Below are 17,448 nucleotides of genomic sequence, written 5' to 3'. Positions count from 1 at the left end.
GAAATGCTGCAATCCTTGTGTTTGTACAGTCTTTGTTTCAATTAACATTTCATTATCTCTGTTTTCTCTTTTTTTTACCTTATGTTTATGAAGTAGACAGAAAAGTGGCTCTGACACTCTTTGTTTTTAAATTATTTGTGCTAAATTCCAGAGGAAAGAAAGAACGTGATAAATGAATTATCAGAGATGAGGAAACAGCTTCGTAGTGAAGAAAGGCGGCTGCAGGAACAGTTGCTAAATATGGCCACTGATGATGATGTACCAATTACACGGTAAGAATTTCACCTTCAGTTTTAAAAGTTAGATTTTGCATAGGAACTTAGAGCTTCTGTGTATTAGTTGGCCAGTGTACATGAGTGAAATAAAGATGTAAAGATAGAACTTGTATATAAAATTATCTTTATTTTTTCTTATGTGTATGGGTTTTTTCCAAGAATCTTGCTAAAGTTTATTGTCAGAATGGCTATACTGGTAAGATTGGAGGTTGCAATGCTCTGCCTCAGAAAGAGGATGTGTAAGGTGGAATTTTATCTCATTACTTCTTTTCGTAGGGCATAATTTATGCCTGTAAAATGCAGTACTGCTGCTGTTGAATATGTTTTTGAATGCCATACTGCTGTGAAAGTACTTACTTTATTCTTGAAAAATCATACCCTCTTTATTTAGTAAATTTGGTTTGTTTCCAAAATGGATTAGTTAATTATACCAATTAGTTGGAAAAGACTCACCTGATCATCAGTCTTAGTCCTATTCCATAAAGTATGAGGGATTTTTTTTAAATTTTAAGTAGGTTATCCCTTTTTATAACAACTTTCAAACTTATTTTCCTGTTCAGATAGATTTATTAAGGATAAAAGATCCAAATTTTATCAATATTATATTTCCATCCAACTCATTAATATTACACTCTGCTTGTTTTACGAACTTTTCATGCAGGAGGAGAGACAAGAATCCAAAGGATATATTTGAGAAGGCCAGGCTTCGCCTGCAGGCCCCAGTAAGGCGACCTTCATCAAAAGAGGCACAAGATCCTGTCAATATACAGAATATCTGGGAATTTAATGAACTTAAACACAAAGGCAGGTAGCTCTTCCTGTTACTGATGAAGACGGGTAGTGAAACATCTGTTCTTTTCCTCCATCTTCCATTCCATCCAGTATTTAAAGGCAAAAATAAAAATCAGGCTCTTCACAGCTACTGCTCATACAACACACTCAGTGGATGGCCTTCTGTATATGTATGTATCTCTGTGTGGTCATTCCTACAAGTACATGGAATTCACAGCATCCTAATGCTGTGTTTTCACTCGGAGCACCCACCTGTCTTCTAGTCCTTGCTGCTTAAACTTCCTGTGCATTTGATATTACGGTGTTACTGAAAGTAGACTGAATTAGATTTTTTTACCCACGAACAAGTTATGATTCTCTGTAACTTTCTTATTCTCCTTTACCGGAAAATATGTATTTTTAATGTAGAAAAATTGTGAAGTCATTGCGAAGTGGCTCATCCTCTTGGACACTGTCGCCATTATTTTTAATGTGATTTTTTTTATGACTCTGTATCTGTAGCTATTTCTTCAAAAATGCTTTTCAGAAATGTTGGTTTAGGGAAAAAAAGTAAATTTCATATCTTTGCTATAGATTCTGAAACGCGTATTGGCTTGAGGCACATGTATCCTGATCCTCCAAAAGATGACCAGACTCTAGAGATTCAACAGCAGGCACTGTTGAGGGAGCAGCAGAAGAAACTTGACAGAATAAGAATGAGGAGAGAAACAGAAGGTAGGGAATGAATGGTCTGAGATCAACAAAAATCATTGAAATTGTGGTTTGAATTTGATAAGAATTAAAAACCATGACGTCTAGTTTTACTTCTTCCAAGTTCACTGTCAGCACTGCAGTACAAAACAGTAAAACACCAGAATGCTGAAATCCTATAATAATGTAAGCATAAAGAAATTGAGTGTTTGTGGGAGCTTCTGTGGTTTTATATTTGGTTTTGGGTTTAATTACGGCAGCTGTTTCTCTTTGGTTCCCTGATGAAAGTAATTTAGCTAGTGCCTCATACTTCAGAAAAATGCAAGAGAGAAGTAATTTTGTTACTGTTTTTTAAAGAAAAATACAGAGCAGGGTAGCTCTTCAGCTGATCTGTGATAAAAGTGTTAGCAGATAAGTTCCTTGAAGCAATTCTTGAGTTCCCACTGAGAAAGTAGATGGCTTTGAGCTGTGAATTGATTAAAATGCAGATGGCATATCTTCACTTTGCTCTCCTTTTAATGGATTAAATTTCTTTTACTTCCATAATCTTGGTTTGAGTATTTCAAAGTTTCGACAACCTGTAGTCATAAACAGGCTTTGCTTTAGAAACCACATGTGAGATATCTTAAATACTTTGAGTCTGCAGAAGGAAAATATTGCTTGTATTGCTTAATGGAGATGTTCCTAAGATAGTAAAATATTAATATCCTAACATGGTAAAATATTTTAACTGCATATTGCAGAAAGAGCGAAATGTAAATGTAATGCCCCTTTTTTTGCATGCTCCACATAATTCCAACTGTAAGGTTCATTTAGATACCTTTTACAAACAGTCATGAAAGACCAATATCTCCAGTTATTTTGGATATTTAAAAATATAATGAGAGTTGCTTCAGCCTTCCCAAACCATACAAATGAACTCAGTTTTGAGTGCAAGATACAAATTTCTCAGAAAACTGTTTGCCTCTGTAATTCAGACTGGCCTAGCTAAATTTTCAAAGAGAGAATAACTTTATTTCTGTGGTGGCTTAGCCTTTGCTAGCAGCCAAACTCCCACCCAGCTGCCCTCCTGCTTACATCCCCTCACTCCTGCCCCTTGGTGAGGTAGTAGGGGAAACAGGAAGAATAAAGCTTGTTGGCCAAGCCATAGATGGGAAGGTTGATTACCAACTACTGTTGTGGGCAAAGCAGACCTGACTTGGGGAAAATTAACTTAATTACTCTAAACTTAAATATTTAATTACTGACTTTGAGTAGCAGGAAACAAAAAGACAAACATCAAACCCACATCTTTTCTGCCCCCTTCCCCATACCGAGCTTCGCTCTGTGCCCCTGCTCCCCTTCCTTGGTACCACCACAGGTTATGTTCAGTCCCTTTGATGATGCAATGAGTGGTGTCAGGCTGAGGCAGGGGGGAAATATGGTCAGTACATAGTGGTTTCTCTCTTCTGCCTCTGTCTTCTTGCACCTTTCCATCTGCTCCACCATGGTCTCTTCAGGACCTGCAGGGGAATCTGCTCTGGCACCTGGAGAATCTCCTCCCCCTCCTTCTTCTCCAACCTTTGTGTCTTGCTTTTCGTGTGTTTGTCCTCACTCCTAACTGACATGCTTTGCTTTGCTCTTTCTTAAATATGTTTTCAGAGGCACCACAAGCTTGACTGATGGGCTCAGCTGCAGGTCTGTTATGACACTAGCTGTGCCTGGCACAGAGTCGTCCGTGGCATCTTCTCACAGTGCCTGCTGTCCTCGCCTTGCCTCAGTCACCCCTATGACTGCTCCTTAGACTTTTTTAGCCTTAGAGATGAGGTGAAAGTTGGACATTAAAAAAAAAAAAACCAAGACAAACACATATGGAAGGAAAATAGTGATACCTTTCCATACTGCTTTAAAAAAATGGAGTGCCTCTTCTGGTCCCTGGTTGTGCTCTGAGGCTTGTTCCTGTTAGCTGTTACTAGACCTATATGTGAGTAAGATCAACAAAATTGGTTACCATGGTTTGAAAGGTGACAGTTACTTGCAGGGTGTTCAGTTTAGCTCCTCTTGAGCATTAAAGATGATTCCTGTTCTGTCTTGGACAGATGTGCTGGTGTTCAAGCAAATGTGTCCAATATTGCTTATGGATAATAGAACATCACAGTTGCAAATAAGCATATCTGTACCACTATCTGTGTTAATTACATGGTTGTGAATATAATTTAATGTCTAAATGGAGTGTATAGGGTTGTCTTCAGTCTTCCCCTCTGTGAGATTGATTGAAAATGATAAAAAATAGTTCACTAGCTTCAGCTGAGATTTCTCTGGGGCGCGGTTCTGATTTTCCACCATTAGAATATTTTTTAATAGTCCAGTCAGAAAAAGGTTTCATTTAATGTTGTCTGAAGAGGAACCTCCGTAATCTAGAAAGCAAATTTGCCATTTTCATTAATTTCGAGGGCATGCAGTCAGTTTAGACACCTGCTAATGCTAAATGGATAATGCAGGGTTACATGATGACAACCTGAAGAGGCCTTTCCTTGGACAACTTGGATTAGTTGCTAGACAAGCAGCTTATTTTTTTAATGATTTTCTACCGATGCTTCTAGAGGATCCTTGAACAGCTTTCTCTCCCTCTCTCTCTCTCTCCCATCACTTTACAACTTCATTTAACTTTATAGTCTGTCACCGAGCACTGAGCAGGAGAATTAGTTGCTATGTATTTCTCTGTTTATGATGTATTTTTGTCAGAGGAGAGTTCATCATCCCCTCACTGAAAATAGACGAGTGGTTTTATTGTCTGATTTAAGGCAGAAAGAAAGATGAATTAGAGCAGTATGTAATTTTGTATTTTTGTGTTATGGGCTGTAGTGGTGTACCTGTTTTCCCACACTATGTAAGTGTTCTTTACCTTACATGCTTTTTATACAGTTTCCACTGTCTTTACATAAAGGAGAAATATGTGGACTATTAGTGGGACTATAACCTGAAAAACTAGTGATTTTAAATGTCCTCAGTTTTAAATGCTAGATGTATCCCTATAAATAAGACAGTTTTTTGCAGATTTCTGGACAATTGTTATTTCAAGGGATAGGAGGGAAAGGCAGAGAAGCAGTTTTGATGTTGTTGCACTGCAGTGCTGGGCTCTGCGTGACTGGAATATTATATTGGGAATGGACTGATAGCCCATGTGCTCTGGTTTTTGATGCTGGACAGAAGCTCAGCTACACACTGAATAAGTTTGCTAGACAGAGATGCAAACCCCAAAGACTATCGTATTAAAAAATAATAAAAAATAAGAAATAAATTTAAAGTTAAAATAAAAATTAATTGAAATAATTTTAAACATTAATAAAACACTATTAAATGTTTTATTTGAAAACTTAAACTAAATAAGAAAAGTAAATTCAATTTTGCTTCTTTGCATTTCCAGCATGCATTAGGCCATTTTTACAATGACCTAATGATACAATGATACAATTGACAGTGACCTAATGATACAATTTAATGATACATTAAGTTTCAAGATGATTCTCTGTGCTCTCCAGAACTGAGGTTTTTATCCTTAGACAAGTACTTTCCTCTGTAGTGATCTCTGTCTAGTTCAGCCACTCTTGAAAGCCGCAAGAGTGGTGTGCTCAGCATGCTGAGTGGGCATTCACTCCTGGGGCTGCAGTCCCTGCTCTCGTTATTACACCCTGACAGAAGGCAAGAGAAATGATTTCATTAACAGAGTTGATTGTGACACATCATCCTCCTTGCTAGTCAATTTGATTGTTGAGGTGTCCCACCTAGGGGAGAAGATCATTAGTCTTGAGTTCTGTTGATATAAGTACAACCGTTCAGTTACACAAACATTCCTGGCAAGCAGATGTCTGGAATATAGAGTAAATATTTTTTGAGTATCCATGAATCTTAACTACCAAGCAGTGTAATATTTAGCTTCACTGCATATAAATGAGACTCCTGACTTGCAGTCTAGCCCATTATAGACTGCTGAAAATAATGGCAAAAACCAAATTAGGGACAGGAATTATATGGCTTGGGTGATCCCTAATTTTGGAAGAAATAATTCATTTTTGACTCTCTAATTTTTGAAATTTAATGCAGAATTGGTTTGTATTTCTACTTGGTCCATATCTAGTTTAAACAAAAAATGATAGAGAGATTTCTTTCCATTTTTGGGGTCTTTTGTGTCCTAGCTGGGAAGTTCAGATGGAGTTTAAAGTACTGCAGTTTAGCACTAGCAATTGCTGTTATGCTGAATACCATTAACTTCTGATTTATTTTTTTTTTAATTTACAAATGTGTTTCATGTAAGAAAAAAAATGTGACACATAAAATTTAGTATGTGAAGATGCTGGCAAGAAAACCAGAATATGTATGCTAGGAAAGGGAGGATAATCTTCATTATAATAAGAAGGCCATCAACTTGGAGTTTTTTGCTACACTTTGGAAAATAGATTTCTGTCAAAATGCCTTTTCATCTGCAGTACTTAACCTGTTGGGTTTTATGAGTACCACATTCCATTTGCATTAGGATTCAGCAGTGTGCAGAACACTGGACAAACCCCCCATTTTTCTCTAGCTGTGTGGCTGGATTTTGTCGAAGATGCAGTAATTCAAACAATAAAGATCTTAAGGTATCAAAAACTGAAACATAAGGGAGAAGAGAGAGAAACTAAGTATTCATGCAGCAAACTTTTGTGCCTCCATGTGTTGCTTTGATCATTTAAACTGTGCTGCTTTCCCACAAATTGATGGGTTTTTTACGTTATTAGGTCAGTACTTGGACATGACCTTTCTGTAACAGGTGTTTAGAATATTATTGTAAACATACCTCAGAGGTAGTTCTGACTGTTGCAGTATAGGGAACTTTTTCAGAATTCAGCACAATTTAGTGCAGTTCTAGCATTTAGTGAAGTATGATTATAATCTTTTAAAAAATGGTTTTCAGTAGCCACAGAAATAATTATGCTTCCTTTTTCTGGATAACAAGTAAGGTTTTGAGTAAGATGGAAACCAGTTGTTTTTATTAGTTGTGAATAGTATGATTCTGGTGTGAAATGAATGTGACTGAATCCAGCCTTAGGGGCTTGCACATGCTCAACATTTTCAGAAACAATACACTACAAATTCTGTTTGATTTCTCTGATTCTGCTTAAATTTACGTAAGGAAACCGGAATAACCGTTGCATTCAAATGTTTTGAAAATTTGTTCATTCATTACAATGTATTTAAATTTAAAGGTATAATGCATATTGGTCTTCATTTTTGTAATTGTACAGTGATAAAACTTTTAGTGTGTTTTGGTATTAACTGTCTTTATGTCAACACTGTCATTTTGTCTCTTGTCTATGTTGCCTTTGTTGATCAAGATGACTCTGCTTCTGACAGCTATCCACAAACCATGGGACTGGTAAGAATAAAACAGGATTTGTATTTTATTGCTTTTTTCAAGTGGGAAAAATATTGTCTTTCACTGATTTGGAGAAGAGAATTAAATAACAACGCAGCAAGCTTACTTACTTCTCTTGCTTGTCCACACAATGAGTAACAGCCTCTTTAAACTTGACATACAAGTTACTTATGTTTGTGTGTAGAGAGAGCCTGATTCTTTAACTCCCTTCCTTTTGTATTCATTGGTGTGTATTTTATATTCATACAATGTTCAGTTGCTGCTTGGGCCAAACTAAAGGATAATAGAGTTCAATTGTGTTTCATGGTAATGTGAAACCATGCAAAATAGGAGACAAGAGCAAAGACATTAACCTTGAGGATAATACTGTAACTAAATGCAGAAATGGAACAGTTTTTTGTTTAAAAAAATAATCATCTTATTGCACCTTATAGTTGTAATTTATTGACTGAAATTCTCATTCAGAGCAATGCTTTGCAGTAAAAGATTCGTTTTCTATTGTTCTGTTTCCTCTGATAGTTTCTACTGCTTTGATTTTAGAGTGGTTTTCAACATAAATTATTCCACAGTAGAATTTCTGTAACAAATGGTTGCATCTATGGAGTGAACTAAGAGTGTTGGTCTTAGGGCTTGCTATTACGATGAAGAAATTTGTTATTTTAATGCTTTAATGTCAAAGCTTGTATGTGGCGGGATAAGCGAAACATAAGGAATCATTCTTCATTTGATCAATACTTCATACAAACCTAAAGTGCAAAGCTCCCCTCCAGCACTGACTGTTCTGAAACTCAGACAGAGAGAGAGGGATCTATTTCTTAATAGACATGTCTGTGTTGCACAAATCACCAAAACAGCTGCCATGTGTGGGCAATTTCAGCAAACGGGATTACTACAGAAAAGTAAAATAAAGACCCTAATGCTTAAAGGGAATATGAGTTATTTAAAAGTGTATTGGGTTTGTAGAAACCTAAAGTAAAGAATAGTAGAATATAACACTGTAGAGCTCTTTACTTTGTAGAAGTTTGGCAATTAATTTGTATTAATTATAATTTGGCTCCAGAAATATATTGAGGCCTCTGAATTTCCATTTCTTCTGTTTCACTTTTGTAGTTCAGGAATGAATCTAATGAATTCTTGAAGAATTCACTGTTGGAATCGGATAGCGCTTTTATCGGTGAGTTTATACCTCTCCTTAACCATTTTGTGAGTGTACAAACATGTTATTTAATCCAATACTGTGTCTCTAAAATGATTATTACTGTTTTAAAAGTTACAGTGGTTATAGGTATGGTGGTTGGTTTAAAGTATTAGAAAATTATGCCTCCAAATTAAAATGCAAATATTTACGAAATTGTACTGCAATAAAGTTGTGTAGATCACCCCTAAAATTAATGATACTGCCTTATACCACTTTACATCCTTTTATGAGAAAACGTCTTTCTCTGCTCTTTGTGCCTTGTCTGGGATGCTAGTCTTGTCTAGGAGCTTCTTTTGACATCTTCCCAGCTTTGGATAAGGAAAAGCTAATATTTGTTCAGCAAATGTATTACAGCGGTAGAATATACCATGCTCTTCTGTTGTTCTGCAGCAAATAAAATACTTTATTGGCAATCACAGCTTACAACTGCAAGCTGTCCACAGTGAAATACAAGAGTCTTGGCAATTATTTTCATGGTTATTCTTTTGATTTACAAGCATGCTCAATTTTAAGTATGATTATATGGGTATAATAGTGATTCTTTCTAAATCACTTTTCTGCTGTTCACGTATTATTTCATTTCACTTGAAACATCATACTTGTAAATATTGTTGCTTTTTCATCATCTGAAGTAGATGACTTTTAGTTTTAAGATTTTTGTATAAAGGACTGCCTCATTCTCTTACATCTCCTTATTCAACCTTCATCTGCATGTATGTATAAGTGCTGTTTTATTTCCATTCACTAGAAATAATAAGGCTAGAAAACCCCAATCAACTCAGGCCTCTACACATTATTTTCCTTTAGCAGGCATTACAGTATCTTGAAATTTCCTTCATTCATTTTACAAGGTTTTTATTCTTTGCTGTAGGGAAGATGAAGTTGAGTTCTGCTTTTTAATGAAAGTAGATGATAAACTGATGATTATTATCTCTGGCTTTGGTTAAAAGCAGAATTTTTCGTTTGAAATGTATTCAAGCTTATTCTGTTAACATGCAAGTTCTGGAGTAGAGGATAGAACCTGGCCTTGGAAGGGGCACAGGATGAGGCTTTCAGCCTTGTTCAATGCATTTGGTACTCTCTGTAGTCTGCAATGCCTTCTTTTTGAGGTTAGGAATAGTACAGCCCAAATGGGGAAAGGATGCTTTAGGAGAGCCCATCAGTCTAGAATGTGGCCAAATATCCTAAGTCAAATGCTCTGTGATTGCATTTAATAAGTCTTGCAAAGCTGGGTCTTTAATAGGTTGTCTTTCATGAATGGGAATGAGCATTTTTGAATCCTAATAATTGTTTACCATTAGCAGTATTGTGTGGATAAACATCCACACTATCTCCTTTCACCTGCTCTGAATCTGCCACCTGTGTAAGGTTCATGGTTTTTATAGTCCTCTCACCCTTTTCCTTTTTCTCCCCATCCAACTGGTACTTGCAGCTCAGTGAGGTGATGGAGTTAACCTATGATATATATTCCCCCCCTTTCTTTTCCCTTTTATTCCCAGATCGTTTAGGACCGTGGTGAAAACCATGTTCTCTGATACTGACCTGTAGGCATTAACTAAAACTGTGTTATCCTTTGCATTATTTGGGCTTTACAAATTAAAATTCTGAATGTGAATCTGGTGACTTCCACCCCTGACTACCATTATTTGTGGGCTGCCTTCTCTGTGAATTGTGCTGCTCACGTTGTCTGAGGGTCTTTTGAGAAATACCTGGGGTATATTTTAACAATGTTTTTCATTTCCTAAGAGGAGAGTAACACTACCCTTTGTTTTCATTGTTTTTTTTTTTTTATATGGGTTTAAAATCCAGCTCAATTTTGACATCTATTATGTCAGTATTACAAATGAATTTATCTCCCAGGGCTCAGAAATTTGAGGCAGTTAGGAATAAAGAGGTTCATCAGTTTCTTTTTCTCCTTTTTTGCCTCACTGGAAACCCTAGAATTCGTTAGTGCTAATGCAGGGATTTGAAAGCATCTCTCTGCAGCAGTATCTGAATGATAGATGTTTACAGGGACATGTAGTATCTTACATGGATGACAAACTAATGGTACAAATAAATTCTACTTTATCTTGTACTTTGTTTCTGTTGTCGTAAATTCACATGATTAAACCATTTTTTATACTTTGAGTAATAGCACTAATTTGAATATAGTGAAGTTGAACTGATCTTGTAGCTGGAATTCTGATGTGTGGATTGTTAGCCATATACCATTTCAAAATTACACTTTGATTTTTTTCACTGAAACATTTGTGATAGGAGTATGAGTACCTGTGATGAAACTGGGAAGGGAGGAGAATAAAATTTTTATTTTTAGAGAAAAACCAACTGGTAATACAAAAGAATTTTTTAATATCTCTTTGATTTTCTGAATTTGTTTCATATCAATAAAATGTATTTTTCAAACCTAAGTATTTCATTTTTCAACCAAAATAATTGTTTAATTGTTACTTTTAGAATTTACACCAATCTGTCGTCTTAATTCTTTTACTTAATGTATCATACCAGACTAAGCACCTTTTCAAAAGGTGACTTTGTTGTTACAAAGAGTAGTTGATTTAATGGATTCTATACTGATTTTGTTGAGCAAAGTCCTTCCTTTTCCTGGGAGTAGCAGTCCTTGAAGGTGTGCTAGAGGATCTGAACTAGGAATGAGAGCCCAGTGTTAGCAGCAAGCAGCAGCAAAGCCATAAACCAGCCCTCAAGCAGTGGTTACTGATCCTGGAGAAAAAAAAAAAAAGTACCTGTTTGAAATAGTTTGTATTTGAAATAGTTTCCAGAATCAGCAAAAGAAAGGGAAATAGACAAGTGTGAAGCAGAGAGATCACCTTAGGGTTCATTTATATTATAAAAATAGATGAAACTCTCTCCACTGTAATATGACACAGGTAGGATCAAAAAAATCAGTTATTTGTTTTTGTATGAACAGATTCTAACAGTTTATTACAAGAAATCACTGAGATATGACCAAGGCTGTGTGATTAATGCATAGATTATGTGTTATCATATTCTATGTAACATTATCGTTCTGTGTAATGTTATTATGTATTCCATGTAACATATTTACATACATAATTTATTACATGATTGTATCTTTTTATGACTCTAATTTGCCTAGTGTTCTCTGTTTCGAGCAAACAAACTTGTTTGAATACTCATTTTTCTCTAAAGGTCTAGGTATAAACAAGATGTGGTGAAGTGAGGTGGGTGGTAGATTTGCAGGATGCCTTATCCTCTATATAAGGGATATCTTGATATATATCATAGAATCACAGAAGGGTTTGGGTTGGAAGGCACCTTGAAGGTCATCTTGTTCCAACCTCTGTGCCATGGGCGGGGACATCTTCTACTAGACTAGGTTGCTCAGAGTCCCATCCAGCCTGGCCTTCAACACTTCCAAGGATGGGGAGTCCACAACTTCGCTGGATCACCTGTTCCAGGTGTACTTCTGGCCTTTGCTTGAAGGTCATCCCTTTCTGCCATTGTTGTGCCTTGTTCTTTTGTCTGAATCTGAATTATCACTGGCTTTGTCCAAGATGTCCTAATGAATACATTCCTTGATTCCTGTGATGAAATCAAATACAGTATATTGGCTCATTTCAAAACATAAGCAGGTTTGAGCACTGTGTGGTATTTTGATTTCTTTGCAAATGATTTCACCTGTTTTTCCAGGTGCTAATGGGGAAACATTTCCTGCCTTAGAGGAAGTTAATTTATTACCACAACTTCCATCTTCTGCAAGGGAGAGGAGACGAATGAAGCAGAAAGCTTTGGAGCGTGCTGTACGTATGATAACTGACTTGGCTTAAATATGAAGGTGGGCCACAGATCTAATGTCAGACAGTTCCTGCGGTTCCTGTGGTGTTATAGATCCAGAGAGAGAACATGTGTAGCTATTTGCCCTTTCAAAAAGGATGCTGTTTAACTGAAGGAATTGTGCATTTTTGGATTTTCTGCAGGAGGATGTTCCAGCAACCCAGACACTGCTGCTGCAGCCTGACAGCCTTAGTTTGCACTCGAATTTCAGCCTCGACGTTGATCAGATGAAAGGCAAGAATGAGGAACGATTGCACAGACTGACTGAGCTCCAGCAGAAATCTGCTTACTTGGGTATGCTCTGTGTAGTAGAGATGATGTAGTGAATACTAATTAATTACAATAATTAAAGGAACAAATAATAGGCTGCACGTAGTAGAACAGTGAGCAACTGGATCAAACATAGGAATTATTTATAGAGTACCAACTCTATAAATAAAAAAACTCCCTGCTGCAGGGAGTTCCCCAGCAAACTTCAACACAACTCTTTTAGAGTAGGTTTAGAGGAGGGTAGTAGGAAAAGATGCTCTAATTCCTGTCTGATCAGCCCTTGTACTTGCCCTGTCTGTCCCACTGCGATGTGTCACTGCTGGCAGTAGGGTGGGGATATCCAGCTGCATTGCTGAAATATTAGTGGGAAGAAATGAAATGCCTGATTGATGAATGGTGATGAGGTGCCTCTGTGAGTTTGTTGGCGCTCCTGGGAATCAAATGTGTGTGGTCTAACCAGAATGAAGATATGCCAGAAAATTGTGTATGGTGAAGTACTTCAGTTTCTAGTTAATGTCATTTTCTAGTGGTTGGTTAATATAAATGAACATTCAGTATTTAAGGTTGATATTGATACCTCATTCACTGGACACACACTGGAATTCATTCTGTGTTTCTTGTCATCATATAATACATCAGACTGGAGTCGTCTTGGAGCTTCTGCACAGGCTGACTGCCTAATCTAGATCCCCTTTGTATATGAAGTACTAATCATGGCAACCATTAATGGCCTGTAATTTCTCATGTGGGTTATGACCCAGATTCTTTCATATGAGTCTGAAATCTCCCTTTTTTTAGGAGGTGGTTGCTATGCTGTATAGGCAATTACAGTATCAGTATCCTTTTTATAAATTTAATGAGAGTACAGATGCTGGCAGTATTTTTGATTCTGTTGCTATGGGTACTCTTACAAGCCTCCATCCTTTTTTTGTTTGCTTTAAACATCTCACTGTGATTTTTAAGTCACTAAAAAAAATCCATTCATATTAATTTTTTTCTATAACCTAAATAAATGCTTTACTAATTTTACTCCACTCAGATATTTTTTGCTATGTGAACTTCTTTTACTTCTCTGTGCTTGCTCTTATCTCACCTCTTTTATAATTTCACTTCATACCATATGAACCACACTTTTAATTTTGTTTGCCTTCTGTTTTTCATGGTCTCCAGAGCTTCAGCCTTTAGTATATAATTTTTATATGTGTGTGTGTAAATTTGTATGTATGTCACTTGTTCTTTGGAACACATGGGGACCATCACTCATCCTTACCATATGTGTCTCTTGAAAAGGTAGCTAGAGATGCTCTTGCTCAGCTGTGGTCGTTCAGGCTGCACTGCTGCCTGCCTTCTTGTTCCCTCCTCATGCTCAGGGACATTACAGAAAAATGAGTGAAGCCAAGTGGTTTTATTCCTTTTCCATAACAGTTTGATAGAACCCTTGTGGCATCCTTTTGCTTTCCCAGCAGCTAGGACTGTTATTTTTTCTCTCCTCTCAGAGACACTGCTGTAAGAAAACAAATGTGTCAAATATACAACTAAGGAAATGTAACTGGTTATCTTCCCTTTAAATGACCAGAGATGGCAATTTACAGGCTTAGATAAATTCTAAATGCAGCTCCAAAGAAAATTCTTTTCATGTGTCCCAATTAAGGACAGCTTTTTATGGAGTATCCAAAGTGTTGAAATTCATGATGAAGGAAGTTTTGCACTGTAGCTGATCTGTGGTGCTTTCTAAAAGCAGCGCCAAGTGATTCTGATATAGTGTTGTGCACTATGATCTTATCTCTGTTAAAACAGTTGTTCCTGCCTCTGACATCTGGAAGATCTAAAGGCTTTGTCTTTAAAGGCAGCAATAGTTTAGCTTGGGGAAATGCAGCTTTCTGGCCTGGATGTCCACAGTTTGTCTCTTCTCTAAACAAATACCTTATATTTATTGTTTCTAAGTACCATCTCTTGAAGCAGCAAAGAAAAATTTAATTTTCTTTAGGTATTACTTTTTCTGCCATGTACTGTTTTTAACCCCACCATAACTTACGTGTGTGAAAACCATGGGTTCCAATCCACAGGAGAGTTCATCTGACCCAAGATTTAAGAGGCAAAGAGGTTTGCTCTGCCAGCTTTAAGCACTGAGAGAGAGAGGTCTGCTCTCACTTCTAATGTTACAGTCAAGTTTTGTTTTAACCAGACTAGGAAGGCTTGGAGGATGATCAGATCAGTGTCTGTATGATGTGACAGAACTAATGATTTGGTGCCAAATTCTTTTAGAACAGGAAGTAATTGGCATTTTGTTTTGGAATCTGAAATCCCACTTTGGGCATGAAAACAGCCTTTGCTCCCATTGTCTGTGGGGTCGTGCAGTTTCTGTCCTTTCCTTCACCTATCCACACCTGACTGCTCCTTCTGCAGGACCTGAGTTCTCATGCCTATGCTTAAACCATCAACTTTCAAGTTTTAATGAGAAGATACAGAGAAATTTTGATTTAAAATCAGATTTTAAAAAGTCATAATTTTTTTCCAAAATAAAAACCTTTAAATTTGGAAAAATCATCCGAATACTTTAATTAAATGACACAAATTGCTAAATGGAATTATTTGATCACTACATACACAATTCTTTTACATTTTGCTTGAATTAGGATGTTTCTGCAAAACTTTTGTGATTTTTTGTTTTTTCCTAAGCCAGAATCTTTAAATATTTTTCTGCCCACCTTAAACACACACCAACAAAACAGAACTTCTTCATGCTTTAAAGGGGAAAATATTGCAATTTTCAGTTGTTTTAGGTGTGTATCTGGGGATTGTGTAATTTTCTGGTTTATATACGTAAAATGTTGTGAAGCCAAAAAATGAACAGCACAGAGAAATTGATACATTTATATATAATAAAAAATTATGTTGTTTGATAATCCACACTAAGAACAATTTGTTTAAGGTATTAGGTATGTACGATTGCTGACAGAATTGAAATGAGTGAAGTTCAGACCTCAAATTCAAAGGCAAGGCAGTTCAGCTTTTTCTTTGGTGGGGTTTGTTTTGTGGCTGGAAGATCACAACTTATCCAGTTTGAGAGTGACATTGCATTGAGGTTATAACCTGTGCTGGACTGTGATACACTTGCATTTACATTGTTAACTAGTGATGAAATAATTGTTCCTGAGTTCTCTCCCGAGTAAGAGACTGACTATACAAGAGTGTTGGGCCATGCCACTGTAATTTAATGGCCTTATTTTTAAATGCATTTTTTAGGCATATATACACTGGCAGATTTGACTTTTCCTTATAACAGGAGCTTTTGGGAAAGCCAGAACCATCTACTGAGTCCATCCACCTTTGCTTGTATCACCCCCTTGTTGACCTGGTGGTGGGGGTGTGGAGCTATTGAGGCACAGTTCCTCAGAACATCAACAAATGTGTGTTAAGTAGAAACAAATGTGATTTACAACCATTATTTATGCATTCTTTGCAGACAAGCAACCCTGTTGAATGTTGTGGTAAGATGTGATAAGCTTCTGTCCCCTTTTATCACATGTGTGTTGCTCTCCTCCTTTCCCAGGTGATGACATTTCCTTAGGAGATGTGGATGATCTTTTGAAGCGCCCTCCATCCCACACGGGCAGACGCCCCAGTTCTGTCGACACGGTCGCGACAGAGCCCTGGCTGCGACCAGGAACTTCCGACACGCTCCAGAGACTGATGGCTGAACAGTCACATCCAGCAAAGCTGCCGCCGGAGAACACGCTCCCACTCGGTTGGCAGGGCCTCTCCACCGCGCACGGCTGACTCCGGCCTGTGGGAACCAGCTGTGCCTTGCGGCCAAGGAGGGACCATCCAGCACTACCGCACTTTCCAGGGTCTCCTGGAGGGAGAGTTCTCTTCCATGTACATAGTGTGGAGTTGTGCGTGTGTGTAATTTAAAATAGCAATAATAAAGATTGAGACACTGCAGTGTAATGGAGAATGTAGCATAGGGATGTTTTCTATTCCATGACGTGGGAAGTGGAGGAATAGCTTGTCAGCTTTTGCACTTTTTATACAACTTGGTTTCAGCCTCAGAGCTGGACTTACCACAAATACAGTGTGGGGCGTGTGTGAATTTAGTATGAAATCAAAGTTATTTTTTAGCTTTATAGTCAAACTCCAAAACTGTCTGGAATTAGAGTAACCCAAGAGCAGAGGGGCATTAGGTTTTTACCAAAAGAGTGAGTAACTTGGAGAAGGACCCTTGCTTTTCATACCTTGTGCATGGAAGGGCAGAGAACATTTCAATGAAAAAAAATTATTAGCAATGTGTCGTATGTTCCCTAACTTATGTGCTGAAAAGACAGAAATTGTTGCAAATATTTATGTTTCTGATTGAATGAAGAGTTAAAATAAAGTATTTTGTTACTAAAATTATTTTTGTTACAAAAAAATGTGAAAGCAGACTTCAATTTTCTTAATTTATCATTTGATTCAGCTTACATTTACTTATGAACAAACTGGAATGTTAGGGCTGTCTTCAAAGAAACAGGAAAACACATGGAAAATTTGTTGATTAAAAGCACAAAGCTTTAAAAAGGACATGTAGAGCTGGAAGTAAGATTTTAGGAGTTCAGTGAACTGAAACATTAAGGTGAAATAAGGATGGCTGCAACTTTCCTCTTGGTTAGGAAATTCCCACCCAGATGCCACAGCTTAACTAGTGGGGGGACTGGGGGCAGGAGAACCACTGATGAAAACAGTGGTTTTATGAATTTGTAAAAGTATCTTCATTTTTACTAAAATGCCACTTTAAAGCTTTTGTAAACCTCCTTGAAGGCCACAGCAGTTCCATGAGGACAGCAGGCAGTTCTTGCTGAGAGAGATGTCCTTCAACCTTGTGTTGTGTTTAGCTTCTTCATGCATGTAGCATGTGCTTTCCCAGAAAGGATTTATCAGATCTGGCTAATTCTTACCCCGAATCTCTGGCCCAGCAGTGAGAAGGCTCATGATGTTCAGCAGTGTGGGTGTGAGAGAAATGGCCAGTCATGCAGGGG

The 17,448-nt window shown here is 37.2% G+C and overlaps 1 protein-coding gene across 2 annotated transcripts in view; it reads left to right on the top strand.

Moving 5' to 3' along the window:
• The window catches only part of CSPP1 (centrosome and spindle pole associated protein 1), a 65,924-nt gene extending 49,096 nt beyond the window's left edge, over nt 1-16,828 (top strand). For both annotated transcript variants that reach the window (XM_064651391.1, XM_064651382.1), the window contains 8 exons: nt 152-272; nt 937-1,079; nt 1,641-1,781; nt 7,109-7,149; nt 8,260-8,323; nt 12,020-12,129; nt 12,307-12,457; nt 15,987-16,828. In XM_064651391.1, coding sequence (XP_064507461.1) covers nt 152-272; nt 937-1,079; nt 1,641-1,781; nt 7,109-7,149; nt 8,260-8,323; nt 12,020-12,129; nt 12,307-12,457; nt 15,987-16,213 — 998 coding nt within the window. In that variant the 3' untranslated portion in view covers nt 16,214-16,828. The remainder of the gene's footprint in view (nt 1-151; nt 273-936; nt 1,080-1,640; nt 1,782-7,108; nt 7,150-8,259; nt 8,324-12,019; nt 12,130-12,306; nt 12,458-15,986) is intronic.
• The last annotated feature ends 620 nt before the right edge of the window (nt 16,829-17,448 follow it).

The sequence above is a fragment of the Pseudopipra pipra genome, chromosome 1, assembly GCF_036250125.1.
Source record: "Pseudopipra pipra isolate bDixPip1 chromosome 1, bDixPip1.hap1, whole genome shotgun sequence".
In the NCBI taxonomy this organism is placed as follows: Eukaryota; Metazoa; Chordata; class Aves; order Passeriformes; family Pipridae; genus Pseudopipra; species Pseudopipra pipra.
This window is presented reverse-complemented; position numbering and strand designations above follow the sequence as displayed.